At 34.9% G+C, this 18,359-nt stretch overlaps 1 protein-coding gene across 2 annotated transcripts; it reads right to left on the bottom strand.

The window, feature by feature from the left end:
- Positions 1–1,985: 1,985 nt before the first annotated feature.
- LOC149080808 (cell division control protein 42 homolog) lies at positions 1,986–18,157 on the bottom strand. Of its 2 annotated transcripts, none has more exons than XM_089237484.1 (5): positions 17,787–18,157; positions 17,603–17,688; positions 17,286–17,497; positions 11,317–11,375; positions 1,986–9,034 (listed from the first exon to the last, which is right to left on the bottom strand). In XM_089237484.1, exons 3-5 carry the CDS (start codon positions 17,479–17,481, stop codon positions 8,531–8,533), a joined length of 759 nt encoding a protein of 252 aa, XP_089093610.1. In that variant the 5' UTR covers positions 17,482–17,497; positions 17,603–17,688; positions 17,787–18,157; the 3' UTR covers positions 1,986–8,530. The 2 variants fall into 2 exon arrangements, with proteins under 2 accessions (XP_089093610.1, XP_089093609.1); XM_089237483.1 differs by having other exon boundaries at positions 17,799–18,157.
- Between the last annotated feature and the right edge of the window lie 202 nt (positions 18,158–18,359).

Genomic DNA, 18,359 nt, shown 5'->3' with positions numbered 1-18,359 from the left:
CTATTCAAAAAGCCTCATAGAGGAAAAACTATAGAAAAAAAAAGCAGTGGCCCACCAGTGACCACTTTTTCCCTTCTCTGGTGTGTTAAATAGAAAGGCTAGTGGGGCAAAATCCCCAACTAGTTAACGCGATAAAAAGGATTGCAATAAGGAGTTGGAACACTTATTCGGTGGTGTGGCATGAAATTAGCAAAGAACAATATAACATTTTTATTAACTAGCCCCGATACCCGGCGTTGCCCGGGTTTTCTTTAATTACTGGGAGGATTGAAAAAGTGACAAACCATTATAAAGGCAAACTATTATGCATAATACAGGCAGGATTAAATAAGTGACAAACCATTATAAAGGCAAACTATTATGCATAATACAGGCAGGATTAAATAAGTGACAAACCATTGTAAAGGTATACATGCATGTTTGAAACGCATTGTTAGGGAACCACGGTAGCCGAAGTAAACATTTCGAAAGTGATTGTTGGGGGCCCAGGAACCATTGTTGCCCGACGGTTTTTCGCCCGTTTCGGGCATTTGTCCAGCTCTGATGAATTTTTAAAGTAGCCTATGGTTCAATCCCGGTCCTGTTTGGTATATATGCAAAATTTGGCGATGATTGGCCTAAAATTGTAGATTTGCATAAAGAACAAACATATACATTCACATTTATATATAAGACTAGCTGATACCCGGCGACGTAGCCCGCCCGGTAGAAAATTTACATATATATAGCTTATATTAATTATTTCTTAATCAAAATATTTCTGCATTAAGTAAGAAAAAATTACTTTCATTTTTAAATATTTTAATTAAAAACTTCAGGCAATCGCTTGTGGATACACAATATTTTTGTTTGTCCATCTGGTGTGTAGAACTGTCTGCGATGTGTGTCTGTGACAGTGTCAACCGATTTATAAGATGTGTAGTCTCCCGGAATAACTTTCAGGATTTTTTTCGTTGATCTTGTTCACACTGTCATTTTTCGGTGCCAAAATCGCTCTCAGAAAGCCACTCATGGTTTTGGTCATTTCGTTGAATGTTTGGGAAGACTTTGTCTGCAAGTTCTTGAACTGAGTTTAACAACTGGCAAAATCCATTTGGGAACGTAATCGGTCCAGTACTTGGGTCTACTGGTTGGTCAACTGATGTGAAAATGATAGCAGTGCTGAGTCATTTTTCAGTTGAACTCGCATGTTGATGGATAATGATAATTTTTTAACTTCGTGCCAGAGTGTTGATGATTTGAGGCAAGCATTGAGTTCATCAGTTGGCGAACATTTTTGTTCCCAGTTTTGTCAGCGTAGTTGTTGTTCTCTGTTTTTAGCGACGTCATACGTCGTTTGTGCAGCGAATATTATTGAAACGCCTTTTACGCATATTTTAAATTGAAACTATACCTATACGATGGGCGGTTGATGAGATAAAGGCCGCATTATCACTTACAGGATTACAGGACAACCTGTATATAGGCTAGCAGAAATACCCGGCGCTTCCCGGGTTTTCTGCAATTAAATTGGAAAAGTGACAAACCGTTATAAATGAATAAAGTGTTATAATAACAGAATTAAAGGTGTGACAAACCATTGTAAAGGCATATATTCACGTCTGAAACGCATTGTTGGAAACCACGGCAACCAAAGTAAACGTTCCGAAAGTGATTGTTGAGGCCCCAAAACCATTGTTGCCCGACAGTTTTTCGCCCATTTCGGGCATTTGCCCAGCTCTGACGAAGTTTTAAAGTAGCCTACGGTTCAATCCCGGACCTGTTTGGTATATATGCAAAATCTGGCGACGATCGGCCTAAAACCGTAGATTTGTATAAAGAGCATACATACATACTTTCACATTTATATATAAGATATGTCTGACTTGAAGCAGCGTTTTCATGACCTTTATGTAGAGCTGTGATAAAGTGGGCTTCGATGCATTACGACACCATGCTGTAACACCTCATAAAAAAAAGCAAGGCAAGAAAAATTGCATGGCACATTATTTTTCAGCTAAAAGCATGTTATTTAATCACAGAAATCAAAAACTCGTGTCGAAACACAACTTAAAAAATATATATACGTATATACAAGCACTCATGTATATAGATATTTTCAGCTATCATCTAATATCCAGATTCTTCAACATCTATTGAAACATCAATGTTTGCTAACAGGCTCAGTAACACTGAATATACATTATCAAACCTTTAAATACATACTGTAGATCTCGATTCAACAATTTTTTTCTTTGACGAGTTTTTTTGTGTTCCCTGTGAGAATATTTGTATTTATTCTTAACCCCAAATTTAACGATTTTCCTCAATTTAATGGATAAAAATCTAGGTCCCATCTGATTCATCCAATATGGGTTCAACTATATATATATATGTACATAACAAATATTTATACATCAAAACACTTTGAAGAAATTTTCATTTGTATTTAACAAAATGCACCGATTAATTTACCTTTCATGGCTTCAAGATACAAGTTATATTCTTTCAATATCGAGCCGATTTCTACAGAAACCACATTTATTAAACTTTATACATGAATTTTTTTTAAATAATTTAATGAAATGTTTAAAAAATTAATTTGATATTTTTTGTTGAAAAAAATTATTTCTAGAAGAAAAACTACTCTGCACTTGCTTGTGTTTCATGAACTCAAATAATAAAACCTGTGATTATGCACAAGCCTGCACAATGCAGGAATTATGAATGCAGTAGAACTTCTTTCAACTGAGGAAAATTGTTAGACCAATATTGTCTGCAAGGGTTCAGACACAACTGGCTCATGAGAAGATAAATACAAGAAAGAAAGTTATATTACCTCTGGGAAGGAAGGGGGTGTGGAGAGTATTTTTTATACAAAAAAAAATGTGTTTAACATACTTGCGCTTTTCAGGAAATCATGATTAAAAATCTATGAGTTTTTCTGATTGGGCAGTTTTAAACAAAAAATTTTTTTACAAATCACAAAACTTTCTACTGTTTACACATGGGGCTAATTAGCTGATGTTCATTGCTAAAATGAATTGAAATATAAACTCATTGACATATACTATGACAATTTTTTTTCAACGAAAGTACAGTAACCCCTCATTATATCGCACACATCAAGAGACAATGAAAAAGTGTGATGCAATCCAGGGCTTGATAGATTGCAAAAAAAAATCTAGTAGCCAGAAAAATTTTTTAGGAGCCAAAAATTTTTAGCACGTGAAACACTGGTCCAAAATAATGTTTCTTTCAATATTTCCAGGACACGGTCATCCTTTCATGTTGGCAGATATGCTGATATAAATTTCAAAATTTTTGGAATTTTTAAATTTTTTTAAAAAAATTCTGTAATGTTCTGAACTCAACTTTAATAACTACACATAGAAAACTTTAGGAGCCTACACTATTTTTTAGTTGCCACGGCAACTTGGCGTTTAAGATTTATCAAGGTCTTTTTGAATTTTGAATGAAGGATACAAAATATCTGAATGTGCATTATAACGAGAGGCATTTCTGTTTTTAAAAATCATATGTTTTATAAACTACAGAAGAATTGTGATTTAATAAAGTTCAACCATATATGAATTCATCGCCCATATTGCATTATTAATGATTATGAATATTTAATGATTTCAGAATAATCGGCAAAAAATATTTGAATAACAATGTACTATGTGTAACCAATTTATTCTACAAATGATGCATTTTAATCTTTCTTGAAAGGCTGATTGAACACTAAAGTACACCTAGAAGTGAGAAATGACAACTGTAAGCTCGTAAAGCAGTTTAACCTTTACTGCAACCAACTGTGAACAAACCCCATTAAAAGTTAATAGGTCACAAAACTCGTGTAATAAGAAATTTTCAATAACATCTTAGTAGTTCTAACATTTCTCTAAGCTATTTCAAAAGCGGGCAATCATCCTGTAAAGAATAAGTTATCAATGAGGGGGGGAAAAACAGGATATTTGAAGAAATATGTAACAAGTTCGAAATTATCATGTCATGAAACTTTAGACAATAAGTTGGACAATTCTGACAGTCTTCAAAAACAGTTCTTATATAAATCCATTTCATAGTTGTACAATATCTATTTAATAACTACTTATAGTTATAACTACAATATCTATTTAATAACATTAATACATTTCTTTCTATAGCTATGTTCTTGATGGATGTATCTATGCTTTCAAGTAAAACCTAATACTTCCAACAGCGAATATCACAGAATAATAATTGCAAATTTTATAAAGAATACTGTCATTTCAATGAGACCAAACAAGGTAGTTAACATACATATTTTTAAATAATACAAGAAGTCAATCAATGACAAAGATCAATATATAAAAATTTTGTTTAGCAATAGGTGTTATTGGTATTTTTCAATGGGTGAAAATACCCTGTTCTAACTATAAAGATTGGGGGGGGGGGGGGAATGCAACATTTAAAAAAAGACCATGGCTCTAATAGAAAGTCATATATATCCAAAAAAATGAGCTGCTTGTAGAAATAAGATGTAAATCAATATACAGTCCATGATCGATTTCATGAATCGATACAAACTAGTCCACTGGTTCCAAACAATATGCTGCAATACAGATCTTTGTGAAAAAAAATTGGTTGTCCCCTCAAGGAATCAAAATAGGGTCAGATTGCAAATTAATGCAAGAGAGTTGATAATTAATAATTGCTAGAGGATCTCAAAGCAGAATGTTTTGCATCGTTCTGTAACGAACCCTTGGCTGACTCGAAATGTTCTGCAGAAAAAATTCCCATGCAATAGTGCTTTCTACATTTTGCTTAAAATTCTTCCAGATTGTTCAGCAGTAGACTGATTGTTCTGCAATGTACGTCACATATTTTGGCATATTCTGCTTTGGGGGAGGATCTGGGTTCAACTACTGCAGGAGACAACTAAATTTTCTATAGAAAGGTTTGTATTGAAATATTATACAGAAAAATCTCTTTCCCAATGAGGTGGCACTGGCTGAGAAAATAACATCTCTGAACATACGATTTCTCTTTGAACATATTTTCCATTCATAAACTAATTTTTCATACACGTACGTGTTCGTAAAAATGAGCATCAACTGCATATAGTTAATACATCCCACAGAAAGATTTAGACCACATGGATGCACAAACTTTCAACTTGTGGGCAATAGGCTTATTTCACCTATTTCTTTCTGGAACATACACAATATAAATTATTTCTATAAAAACCAAATAGAAATAAAAAAATACTGACGTGAAATAAATTTACATGTATGTTAAAAAAAATGTCAAGCATAAATCTCATACAGGCGAGATTGAGAGTTCACAGCAGCTTTTTTTTTTAGAAAAAAGCACACTTGAGTTTGTGCACTAATGGTTTAGACCAATTTCTCAACCTTTTTTTTTTGTCCCATCGCTCCCTTCTTCAAAATTTTTTTTTCCCAGCAACCCCCTCAAACGCAATCTAACCCATAGAATCCTGTGCTATACCCATAGCTTTTACCACCCCCCTGAAACATTCTATTGCCCCCCAGGGGGCGTTAACACCCACATTGGGAATCACTGGTTTAGACCATAGTTTCCCAAACCTTTTGTTCGATCAGCACCTTCTTCAGAAATTTTTTCCTTTCATTGCCCCCCCCCCTCCCCCAACTCCAGCGAGCCCATAGGATCATATATGCTATACTCGTAGCTTTTATCGCCCTCTTGGAAAATTCCATCGCCCACTGGTGGGCCAAACTTAGAAAAAACAATGGTTTAGATGTTGACATTTATGCATGACAGTAAATCATGCATACAACTATAAAATATTCATGAAATTGGGGGATAACATGTAGAATAAAGCTCTAAATTTCTTCTTTCATTTAGTTATTTTACATTGCAAAAACATCAACATTCCAGATAACATATTTAACATGCAACATTTATAGAAATTGTGCCAAGAAACATTTCACAAATACACTGTTTAAAAGTTGGTATAAATGGTTGAAGGGTTAAAACGAAAACCATTCAGGCATTATCTGATTCCTGAGCCTAATGCTTACCTGTGAGTGAATCGCATTACACTATTTTGACATGAAAATTTTGCGAATCTGTTTGCTTTATATGTATTTGTTAAATTCAAATTCAATTCATTAACAATGCAGAGAGTTTGAATTATCTGTGTGAAACAGTATGAATTGATAATGAACAGTCTTTGATGCACATGAGAACAGATTATGCATTTTAACAGTTCTCTGCAGAACAAAATGCAGTAGTACCAGATCAACATTTTGATATCAAGAGGAAAAAAAGCAGATAAAAGCAAAATAAAAGCGTTTATATCACAGGCTATGTAGTTTCATCCTATCAGAGGACTCTGTAATAGGGTGGTAAGTAGGGTTGCTGATTGTCCCAAATAATGTTAGAAATTCCAAATTTTAAAAGACTTGCAGCATCCTGGATAACACCAAAGCAGGAAAACCAAGATGTCAAACCAGGCCAAAGATTTCATCAAATATTCAAACCAAATCACTTTGTGTAAGAAACATTTATATAAATAAACACGAGGAAAACAATAATTTTTCTAAAATAGTAGAGAATTTTTATAAGACCGATTTAAAATAATATGATCAATGAAAGTATAATTCTCTTTTGGTCATGGATTGGAGTGAGAACTATTGATGATTTCAGCTCAATATTTAACTTTCATTCAAAAAAGTCGACAATCCAATACCAACGTCCTGCATCTGTCTGAAACAAAGGTGGTTACACAACTAAAATTCTGTCAGCAGTTTCCTGGTTAGCCCCGACTTAAAATCAGATCAATGAGAAAATTTATCCCATAAAATAAATTGAAAATGATGTTTTTAGGGTATATTTAAATTTTCGACACAGAAGCCATTTTCAACCTGAATACGTCTTTTAAACATCTTTACGCTGCAATACAATCAATCTGTTTGGTCTGCCAAGTGGAACTGGGGAAGACTTCATATAAATGGAGTATAGTGGGATTTGTCTCAACGAGATTCATGTCCATTTTCAGCATGCTTCCTGAGATAAAGCATGAAACCATTATGGAAGTGTACTGCTCGTTTGATATACAAAGCAGGAGCTGCTGCTTTACAGAGGTATCCACCTGGTATGCAAACCATATCATTAATAAGGTATCCTTGAATTTTTATCAGCAAGATCTATCTGTAGACATCAAAAACAATTATGTGTTATATATACTTCTCAGGAAATGAACGTTTAGAGTATTTTCCTTCAGCCAAATTTTCAGAGATGGACACAGTATAGTTTGAAAGATGATTCAAAGACACATTATTGATGTAAAAACACCAAGTGCTGCTTGGATTAAAAATGTGCACCACAGGTCCAAAGAGGCTTTGGCTAGCCTTTGTCCTGGTGAAGTGGCTACACTGATGTTTGCGTGGTCAGTGTGGTGAAATGGCTCTTTCCAGACTACTCTGGAGAGTTAAAGATAAGCACTGACTAAGAGAATCACCACTATCACAACAAAATGCCTGAACAGTATAAATTCCTTTCTGACATGCACCAGTTGGTTAGAAATCCCACAAAGGAGTATCTATGAGATGCGTGCAAGGTGTTGTAGTGCTAGTATTAACCCCCCACCCCCTACATCACTTAAATGCTGGCTAACTGAAAACTAAAAGTGAAACAGTGCATTAAATATCAAGAACAAACTTGCTAGCCAGCTACAACAAAAGTCCAGTTTCGTTTTGGACAGACCGTGACAGACATAAAAGGGTAGAAGGATTTGAACAACAACAAGATGACAGAGATTTGAAGGTGCTTGATCTGTGTCAGAATTCTCTATTCCAAAAACTGCATTTAACATTGATAATGCAAATTAAATTCCTATAAATACCCGCAAGCTAATGTGCTTCACAACACACTATGGAAACTTAATAACAAATATAGTATTCTCATTTGATAACACTGTACTGAATAATTTACAGCATTAACCTTTTAAGAGGCACAGAAGAAATCCCTAAACATTTTTCAAAATGCCAGTAATGAAATAGGCTCTCTTCCGATTCTTAGCAGGTTAAATCTAAGTGGTATAAGGAAAACTGTTCCACTGAGAAATCAACTTTACAAAGTACCTTGGCTTGTTGATGCTAAAGTAAGAGGCTTTTCAGGAGGTAAGATATTTCATCAATGCCATTTAAAAGGTTACAGCACAAATATTTTAACAATGTTTGTAACATAAATTTTAATACTTCCATAGGTTGATAATTTTCAAAAGCTTCATCTAATAAAATGGGATTCATATTTCATAACAATACTGCCATCCAAAAAAAAATATATCACTGGTACAAGAACGGCACAACAAACAACACTTATAAAATCTACAACACGAAATTACAAATGCTTACTCATCAACTGGCAAAAACGTTGTCCTCAAAAACATCTGTAATGCCATTTAGAGAAATCGATCGAGGATCCAAGCACACAGCCTATAAAACCTCAGCTAAATCACAGCAAATTTCATATATATATATATAACAGGTGGTCGATGTCTAGCGGTAAAAACCCCAAAAAATTACAAAAAACAACAAAACCTTTTCCAACCTCGCTTCTTATGATGTCCATCTTCAATGCAACTCAGACGAGTCAATTTGCTTTTGTGTTTCCCAAGAATGCTCCTGCACTTGTGCCTGCCTTCGTCCAAGGATATAAGATCGGGCTTCTGCGTCTTCAATGCAGACAAGAGTGCAGTGTCGAACACTTCTTTGAGATTTTTCTGAGTCAGTGCAGAACACTCCTGATAACCGATCGCGCCTATGTTTGAGACGAGGGAGTAGGCCTCGCTCTCTGTTATCGGGTGTTCATTGTCCTTTGCGAGTTCGATAAGAACCTGAACATCAGTGCGTAGGTCACACTGGGTTCCAACGAGGAGGACTGGTGTTTTTGCCGCATGCTGCTTTATTTCGGGTAGCCATTTTTCTGTTATGTTATGGAATGAAGTTGGACATACAACACTGAAACATAGGAGAAAGATATCTGTCTGGGGATAACACAATGGTCGCAGAGAATCGAAGTCATCCTAAAAGAAAAATAATTATTCCGAGCATTTTTTTTGACACCATAAACATGAAGATGACATAAATAAGTAAAATATCACATCCAAGGAAGGTTTTCTTTTTTTTCCAACATTTAAGGCAAATTTAAAAATCATGAGCAACGGTTTCCAGCTCAGTGCGTATTCCATTGATGTCAAAAAACCAAAAATACAAGCTGCAAACTTTTGACAATGAGAACTAGCAAGGATTTTATACAGATCAAAATTAAGTATAAAAATAAATATAGAAGAGATTTTTGTAAAACAATGTAGGGATTTTCAATAAAAAATAAATAAAACTGCAGGGATTTTTTCCCCTTTGCCAAAATGGCATCATGCAAGCTATCGGGATTAGCACTAAGTCACCAACCATTGCCTAACAGTAAGCTAAATTACCTGTTATTACTACTCCCAAATCAAATCTCACCAGCAAAAAAAAAAGTCACCATTGGGCCATACCAATTCAACTGGACATAAGGTCTAAGCAGATACAAGTCATCTCGCCAATTTCGGATGCCGAAGGTCCGAATTGATGCTGGCTGTTGGGCGAATTTTGTTTTTGTCCCTGAAAACTAAATATTTTTTTGTGATTTGATGCAATGGTGCCAATTTAAATTAGGCTTGTGATGCTATTTCAGGGATAAAAAACAAAAGCACAATCTTTTTCCCAGATACATTCTTTTGGAATATTTTTTCTCCGCAAAGAAGAGATTTTTTACAATCATGGTTAAAATTTGAGAGTCCGGAAGAATGAGCCTCCTGGAAAATCTGAGAGACTCGGCAGCTATGCCATTAGCACAAAGTTGAACACAAAACCATTGACAAGTAAAAATTACCCGTCACTACCACACTGAAATTAAAATCACGCCAATGGAAATCGTCATTGGGCCGAAAAACGGGACACACAGACCGAAAACCATATATTATCATAAAAATTAGAAACTTTGCCTGGTTTTAATTTATATAAAAATTGCCACATTTTCAAGACAAATAAGATTTTTGTCAAATATTTCATTCATTTACCAAGACAAATAAATGAATTTTATTTGTCTTGAAAACATGGCAATTTTTGTATAAAAAAAACCATATAGTCATATAGGATAAGCGTCATCTTAGAGATTCCAGTGTAGGGAGATCAAACCAACGTTGGCTGTTTGATGAATTTTGTCTTTTCCTCACATTGATGAAATGTCTCTTTTTGATTTGGTATAATGGTAACAATATGCTTCACACATATGACATTTTAGGAAGGACGAAACAGACTTTCTCCAATTAAATTCTTTGGAAATAATTTTTTTTACATCAACTTAATTTCTTCTACTCCCAAAAGGAGGAATGTTTTTTTAAATCATGGTCAAAATTCAAGAGATGTGGGAATTTTCAGAGTGGCAGCTATGCAATTATAGTGTGATCTGTCATTTAAAAAATTCACTCTATTCTATTCTGCCTAGAGCTCCAACTTCTTTTTTTCTACAAATGGGAAGATGATAGTACAAGAAGTTGATAAGCTTCACGTTAGGTACACAACACATACATACATAGCCCCCCCCCCCACATTCCAACTTGCACCAATTCCTTAGAAATTCCTCAGAGGAATGGTTAGGAGGTACATTTGTAGTAGAATAACATATTAAAAAATATATAAAGTGGTCGTGATGTTGAGAAAAATGAATTTGGTATCATTACAACATACCATAATCCACGGTTACTTTGCACCAATGATGAAAAAAAAAAACCTGTTTCGATTTAGCCTGACAGGAGACATCATCGATCAACATTATCAGTAACTAATTTATTTAAGTTAATGATGAATCTGCCACTTTCAATACTGTTTGCTATACATATTTGTGCTGCTCAATTTCTCAGCTGAAACTTTTTTCAAGAAAAAGCTAAATTTACAGTCACAAATTGATGATCAATTTTAAATACATGAGTTGACGTCCCCAGCCAGGCAGAATCAAGAAACTGCTAGGAAATATCATTAGAATAGCCCCTCCCCCCAAGTCATTTTGAAAACTCTTTTTTTTTAGCACAGATGCAAAGTAGATTATGGCATGTTAAGGGAAAAAATTCTTAAAAGAATAGAGAACACTGTTGACGATGAATATTTTATTAAGTACTAAGCATAATTTAGGAAACAATTGTATTTTCTCTTAGTGAAAATGGAATAGATATAATTAGTCTTCCATTCTTCAATGTGTGGCAAATGAAAAATGACAATGTGTTAATGATTATTAAAAAGAAAAAAATCCAATAAATATTCTTACTTGTCCTGCAGTATCACAGAGTTGTAGCCTCACTGGTTGTCCATTCACATTCACCACAACTTAAGAATAAAAGAGGGAAACACAATATTATACATTTATATAAATGAAAATCAAAGCAAATTATTCAAAAAAGAAACATTGTTATGCAAAAAGAGAATCCAATCTAAAGTTTGTATACGCATCTTATAGTTATTGCACAGCATGAAATCATTATTTGCGATTAAACCGATTGCTTATTCTTAAAAAAAAAAAAAAATTATGAACCTGGGTCTACAATAGGAAAAGTTTTGAGATAATCGAGTAGCTTTTTTATGAAAGGAATTTTTTATCCAGCTTAAACCCTGGTAGGGATTCAGTGTCTTGGTGTACCATGTAGCAAGAGAACTGTTTCGGCCTCTTGTATCCCTGAGACATGTCAAGCTAAGCAGAGTCTATACTGAAGTCTTTGCATCTTACAGCTGTCCTGCTTCATTTAGCCTCAGAAGTAGAAAAGCCAGTGCAAATATGTACGAACAAATTTCTTAGATAAATCGGTTTCATCACCAGAATTGCCTGTGCTTGATGACTTTAACTCGTAACAGGTTTCTGATTGGTTGGACATGGTATTGTGCTGATAGTCTGGACCCAGATTAAGGAATTGTACATAGACCCTTTAGTTGTCTGTAGATTGCATTTTGGAGGGGAAATAAACGACAAATAGAATACAGAGTGCAGGAAAACTCCCTAAATTTTAGATATTCATGCAACAAAATGCCCAAGAAAAAAGGTCTCATCATTTATTGAATAGCCCAGCACATTCAATATGGACCTGAAATTATTCCATTAATATGAACATGTGAGAAGCCATTATTTAATTAGCATTCTGGAAAAAAATTATATGCCAAATAATTTGAATAAATAAAAAAGTATCGAACTGCATATGCTGATATTTTTTTTCTTTTTCAAACACGTTTCGAGAAGAGGAAGAAGGAATCACAGCCTTATGCATTCATCACATCACTGATCTTGTGTTTCAATTTGTATTCATGATGTCCTAGGTACTACAGGAAGTGGGAGGCACATGCTCTTGGTCATTCAATAGGCTCATATCCATGCTCCAATGATTCTGTAGTTTTTATTTTTCATATACATAGCTTACAACTGTAATAAATAGTCTTGATGCTCAAACATTTATGGAACAGAATTTTTCCCCCATAATTTCAAAAGCAATTATACCGGGTGATCATAAAATAACTTTCTCTACTCTGGGGGCAGGGCATACACATGGCTTAGCTTTTGGGAGGGCACACTAGTAGAGAGGGAAAGAAAAGGAAAACTCTCCAAAGGCAGACCAAGAAAAGGGTACAGGGGAGAAAAGCCCCAAGACAATAAAAAATTTAAATATTAGAAGAAAATACCTAAAAATGCTACCTTAATTTATTTTTAAATTTTTTTTGAGTGCTCATAACCCAAAATTCATCAAAGGGATCCCCCATCCAACACAACCTCTCTAAACACCGATCCAGCATATGCCTCTGCCCAGAGAAATTTCGAGTTATTAACACTAACATATAACAAAAATGGAGGGAATAGATCAAATAGTATTTTGAGATTTTTCATTTCCAATTGGCTAGGGGGAAAACGGAGCGCACAGTGTTAATATGTTCCATTTATACCGGTAAATCCTTTACAAATACAAATAAATACAAATACAAATACAACACCACAACAGGCAAAATGCCCAACGAGGTGGCTGATAAAAAGATGCCCATAAAAATATGGTTGTCATATGTTTCAAAAATACAGCAACCCAATTAAAAATGCAATTAACACAAATTACAAACAATATATACACATGATAAAATATTATACAATGCCCATAAAGAATACTTATGGTTGTCTTATTCTAAGAATGGATAGCTTCCCGATTTACCCCAACATGTTTATCGTATTTCTTTTTAAACGTGTCAATTGTGTTACAATTTACTACCTCCGGGGGTAAGCTATTCCATTTATTAACAACCCTATTGGAGAAAAATTCCCTGCGACACCATAACCTTGCATTGTCCCTCACCAATCGATACTGGTGTCCCCTTGTAAAAGCAGTCGATTGGCGGTGTACTAAAAGTTCATGGTCCATCCTATATATCCTTTATAGTGATACATTTTCCCAGTCTCTTGTGAGTATCATTGTAATGCCTGTATAGGAGTTTCACTGAATGTGTTACACACTTTATTAACTGACACAAACCCATAACCCCTCCCCCCTCCTAATATCCTTGAATGAGACCTTGATTTTTTATAGGACCCCATACTCAGACATCTAGCTTTCGCCTTATATTGGTTTTCAAAAGCATTTACAGCTTAAAAAATTAGTTCAAATTTTATTCTTTCTTCCCCATATGTGGTCATGCTCTTAATAGCACTATAGGGGGTGGGGGATTTTCTACATCCCTCCCCACTAAGTTCCAGCTATCCTGATACAGAATCCCGTGCAATGTATTAGATAGTGTTTTGTTTTGCATGTTGTCTCATTACCATGAGAACCCCTTATCCACCTCTCATACTGGTTAGCAGGGCACCAGATGCAGGACTTTGAGCGGAAATAATCAGAGAGGGACCCTCCCTTTGCAATACAGGTGCTGATCCAGGGTGGGCGGAAGTGGGTGGGGCTTTATTAATCGATATCAATGTCTGTATTTTATGAGACTGGCTCATTTTTTGTCAAACATTTCGTGGATTTCTAGAGAGGTCTGGAGCAGTACAAATATGTGTGTAATGCTTACTAATTCCTTATAATAAAATGATCTCTCACTTACACATTTCTCTCAGTTACAAGAAAATTTTCTGCACTCCCAGTCAAAGATATATAAATAGATATATAAATAATGCTCTTCACGTTAGGCATAAATAAAAGATCACTGTATTTGATTTTCACGAATCAAGTTCATTACTTTTAATTGCCATTTCTATGAGTGTGAAGCCCAGTGCAGTCCTACCTATCCTACATCCTTAAGAGCAGCTCTGATGGGTAGTCAGATGAATTAAGATGGCCCACAAAACCATCAAGTTTGAGCTTTAACACTGTGGTTAGTAGAGTTGGTGAGTTTTTGCCATTGGTGGTAAAAACCATTTCGGCAAAAATAAGTTTTTGCCAAGTGGTAAAATTGAGTTTTCTTCCCATTTATGCATGTGAGAAATTATTATACATTTGTTTATTTTTCCAAATACAAATAAGATAGTTTTGAACACAAACACACACTTCTCGCTTAACTATAAGAATTTATAGCCTTTTTTTTTTTTCTTAGCCATCCAGCTGGGACATTGTTTTGTTTCACATGTTATCTCTACCATGAAAACCCCTTATCCACCTGTGATACTGGGTAGCCAGAAATTTCATTCAGGGTGGGGGGGCATTTTCCTTTCAGGGGGGACCAGTGACAGAATAGAATTGGCCATCGTTTTCCCTTTTTTCTCATTTTCTCACATTTCCGGGGGTGGAGAGGGAAACCAGACTCCCCCCCCCCCAGTACTGTCGTTGCGCATTTTGCTTGTTGTGGCCTTGTATTTGTATAAGAATTAATAAAGTTTTGAGTTTTTCTTCCATATATATAGGGATTACACACGTTAATTTGTGATTCGATATAATGCTAAACTCGTTATAGCGCCAGAAATCTGGTAAAAACTGCCGGCAAAAATAGATTCTTTCCTAATCTGTTTATGCATTTATTTTTCCATTTATTATGCAAGGGACATAGTATTGAACGAACTCACATTTTTATTTAATAATCAATAATTTTTAGGGTTGATAAGTTTTTACCATAGCTGGAAAAAACTACAGTAAAAACATACTAACAAGAATATGTTTTTGCCAAGAATAAAAGAAATTGATACTTACCACATTTATTTATGTCCAGTACCATTAAAAAAAAAAAAAAAAAAATTGCAGAATTGTATATTGTTATAACGATTCTATCATCCGAGACAATGGGTGGCCAATGCATTGAAAAGAAAAATATAGGATAGTTGTTAAATGAAAACATTTGGAACTTTTCCCACAGGTCATTGTAATGGAATGATTGCTATAAGGTGGGTCATCATAACAAGCATCGACTGTACCTCTATTTATTTATAAATGCATTTTCCACCAGATTACTTCACAATAAAACAGTATAAAGTTGATTGTCGTAATGATTTCAAGTCTCAATTACATATAATACACATCGAGTCAAATTTTTTATTTCATAAAACCATTTTTGCCAGCAAAATACCCTGGTGGCCAGTAGAGAAGGGACGAATATTCGGCCACTATTTGACAAATATTCAGTTCGACCGAATAATGCTTAGGTATGCGGCCGAATATCTATGTGAATCCAAGCACAGCAAACTACTTTTAAAAAACTTAACTGGAATTTTTCACATAAACTAAAAATTTGCTAATTATATCAAAATCTGAATCTTTTTATAGTCAAAGTATAAATTATAATATGTTAATAAAATATATTTTATTGAAACAAATACAATGCTACAACAGGCAAAATGCCCAATGAGGTGACTGAGAAAAAGATGCCCATAACAAATATGGATGTCATATAATTAAAAAATACAGCAACCCAATAAAAAAAAAAAAAAAATTGATAGTATGAGAATGACAAGCAAAATTTGGAAAACAGTTCCGTAACCCATAAACATGTGAATTGCCCTTAAATAAGGCTTTAAGCATGGTTCTGCAGTGGTGCTGATTCTAGAACAGTAGCTAAGATCAATTATAATTATAAATAATTAAAATTCAGGAAAGTTTCGTAACCAAGATAGTAGTTTTATAAAGTATTAAAATTTTATCTCCTTTTTCTTTCTTTCTTTATCCTCCCCCCATGTGAAAGTTGATGATTTACTTGCAATTTGCAGACTTTTTTACAGGTCCAGAATAGATTAAGTGGATAATTCAAATTTTGCATAAATCAAAATTTTCTCCAGTGAATTTGGAATTTGAATTATCCAAGTTCGACTGTATATCATCGTTAAATTTTATTGTCAGTATCATGATAAAAATATTTCAATTATCACAGTTTTTAATATCTATTCAAATGATAAATTGCATAATTGAAATTCAATATCATTTAAAATTACCAATAATTTCATTTTCAATTAAAAACAATTTCATTTATAATTTTGATGAATTTTAAGAAAAATCAATGTTCGACTGCTGGATATTCAGCCAAATTACTATTTGTCCCATCCCTAGTGGCCAGGGCTACTAGTACTTCTTTACCGCACACTAAATCTGGTCATATCACAGTACATCCATTTACTATCGCCCAAGTTGGTTCAGATATGAAGGCATCATCTATTGGTGGTTGCCTCAGGTTCAGTAATAACTTGAAATAATTTGTTGTCTATGTTCTTCCTGAAGATTGAACCTGCAGACTCATGGTGGATGATCTTACCACGGCTCAACAAGATACTTAGTCCCTCGGGGCAAACACACATTTTGGTATCCCTGTATGATTTAGAAGCTGTTGAAGGTTGAATTTGGCACCTTCCTATAGCTCAGTGTACGGCACTAGACCCACCTGCTCCCCACACTAGTTGCAGCATAGACCGTGGCCCATGTTACCTTGCCTTGTGCGACTTCTCAGTTCAAACCTAGTCTATGGAATATTAGATACATATTCCGTGGTACAATACACAGTGCACCGAGATAAAGAACAGGTAAGTATGAAGGGAAGAGAAAGTTGGGGTTATAGTGCAAGCTACGATACCCACATCCCGCGGCAGGACCACTAGGCTAGGATCTTCGCCAGGCCTCAGTCAGATTTCCCATGGGCTCCTTCACAGTGAATTTACAGTGCAAAAAAATGTAATATCTGAATTTACCCGTGACACCAGGCTAGAGCCTTGTCAGCTCTTTTTTTTTTTTTTGTTGGGGGGGGGGGGCAACCATAATACAAGCTACAATGCTGCAACACAAACATATTGGAATTTCTTACCTAAATAATTATCGAAAGCCGTGGGCTCATATTCCGTAGGATACCCATTCGTGGTGTAGCTCACGACTAGACTAGTCTTCCCGATAGCGCCGTCACCGACGAGGACGCATTTCACTTTACACACGCAGTCACCGTTGTCCGATTTCGAATCACCAGGCAGTAAACTGGTCATTTGATCTTTTCCGAGAGGAGGCATAGCACCGAGGATATCACTACAAAAAAAACAATAATAATAAATAACAACAACAATGGTATACAAAGGAGCGAGCGATCACCGATCAGCTGTGTGTCATCAATATATATCCGCCGTGACTTACCTTTAAATGGAGAGAAAAATAGGCGATGATATCACGACTCATCTTAATTCGGGTTTCATTTTTGATAATGACTCCTCGTGGACTTCCTGCATACGGAAATGAATAAATAAATAATTATATAAATAGGTAAAAAACCGCTATCGCCCCCAGAGGATCCACGAAGAAAACGAAAAAAAAATCCGACCTGATTTCGCACCTGAAAACAAGTCGTTGCACAACCTGTTCATGACGTCACTCCGGTGTAAAGTGTCACAGGAGTAATCACTAAAAAAAAACCAAGTCTACTCATCGTCCGCCATTAATGTGCAGAGTGAGACAGTACTATCACTCTCGTTAGCCCCGTATCGCTTTACCCAGGGCCGTCTCTATTCTACCGTAGAATAGAGACGGCCCTGTGTTACCCCACAATCGATGTTGTTATCTATTATGAATCATTTTTTCTTAAAGATTTTGATTTATTATTTTCTGATATTTTGCTAGAGTATTTTCATTTGGTGTGTACTATTAGAAGGAGCAATTACCCTTATTGCACATTAATGGAGAACAACAAATTCGATTGAAACTTTAGTAGCCTTAGTAATTGGATTGCAACTTAAAAATAGTATTATATTGTGTCAATAGATGGCAATTAAATCTATGGTCCGAAAATGGATGATAGATCCGAAATAATACACTAATTTTAATAACTATCATCAATTTATAGTTAAAAGATGTTTATGTTAACAAAATTCAAATATAAATTAAATTTTTTTTTCTA

This window comes from Pholcus phalangioides, unplaced genomic scaffold, assembly GCF_987345545.1.
Source record: "Pholcus phalangioides strain wild (caught in Gottingen) unplaced genomic scaffold, Ppha-v1.0 ptg000010l_1, whole genome shotgun sequence".
In the NCBI taxonomy this organism is placed as follows: Eukaryota; Metazoa; Arthropoda; class Arachnida; order Araneae; family Pholcidae; genus Pholcus; species Pholcus phalangioides.
Note: the sequence above shows the minus strand (reverse complement) of the source record. Positions and strands in the feature narration are given on the sequence as shown.

Excerpts from the sequence above, each read along its gene's own strand:
- LOC149080808 (XM_089237484.1), bottom strand. The coding sequence starts at position 17,481 with ATGCCTCCTCTCGGAAAAGATCAAATGACCAGTTTACTGCCTGGTGAT. Across the intron at positions 11,376-17,285 it reads GGCTTTCGATAATTATTTAG|TTGTGGTGAATGTGAATGGA; the intron begins GTAAGAAATTCC and ends TTTATTCTTAAG. Across the intron at positions 9,035-11,316 it reads TCTGTGATACTGCAGGACAA|GATGACTTCGATTCTCTGCG; the intron begins GTAAGAATATTT and ends TTTTTCTTTTAG.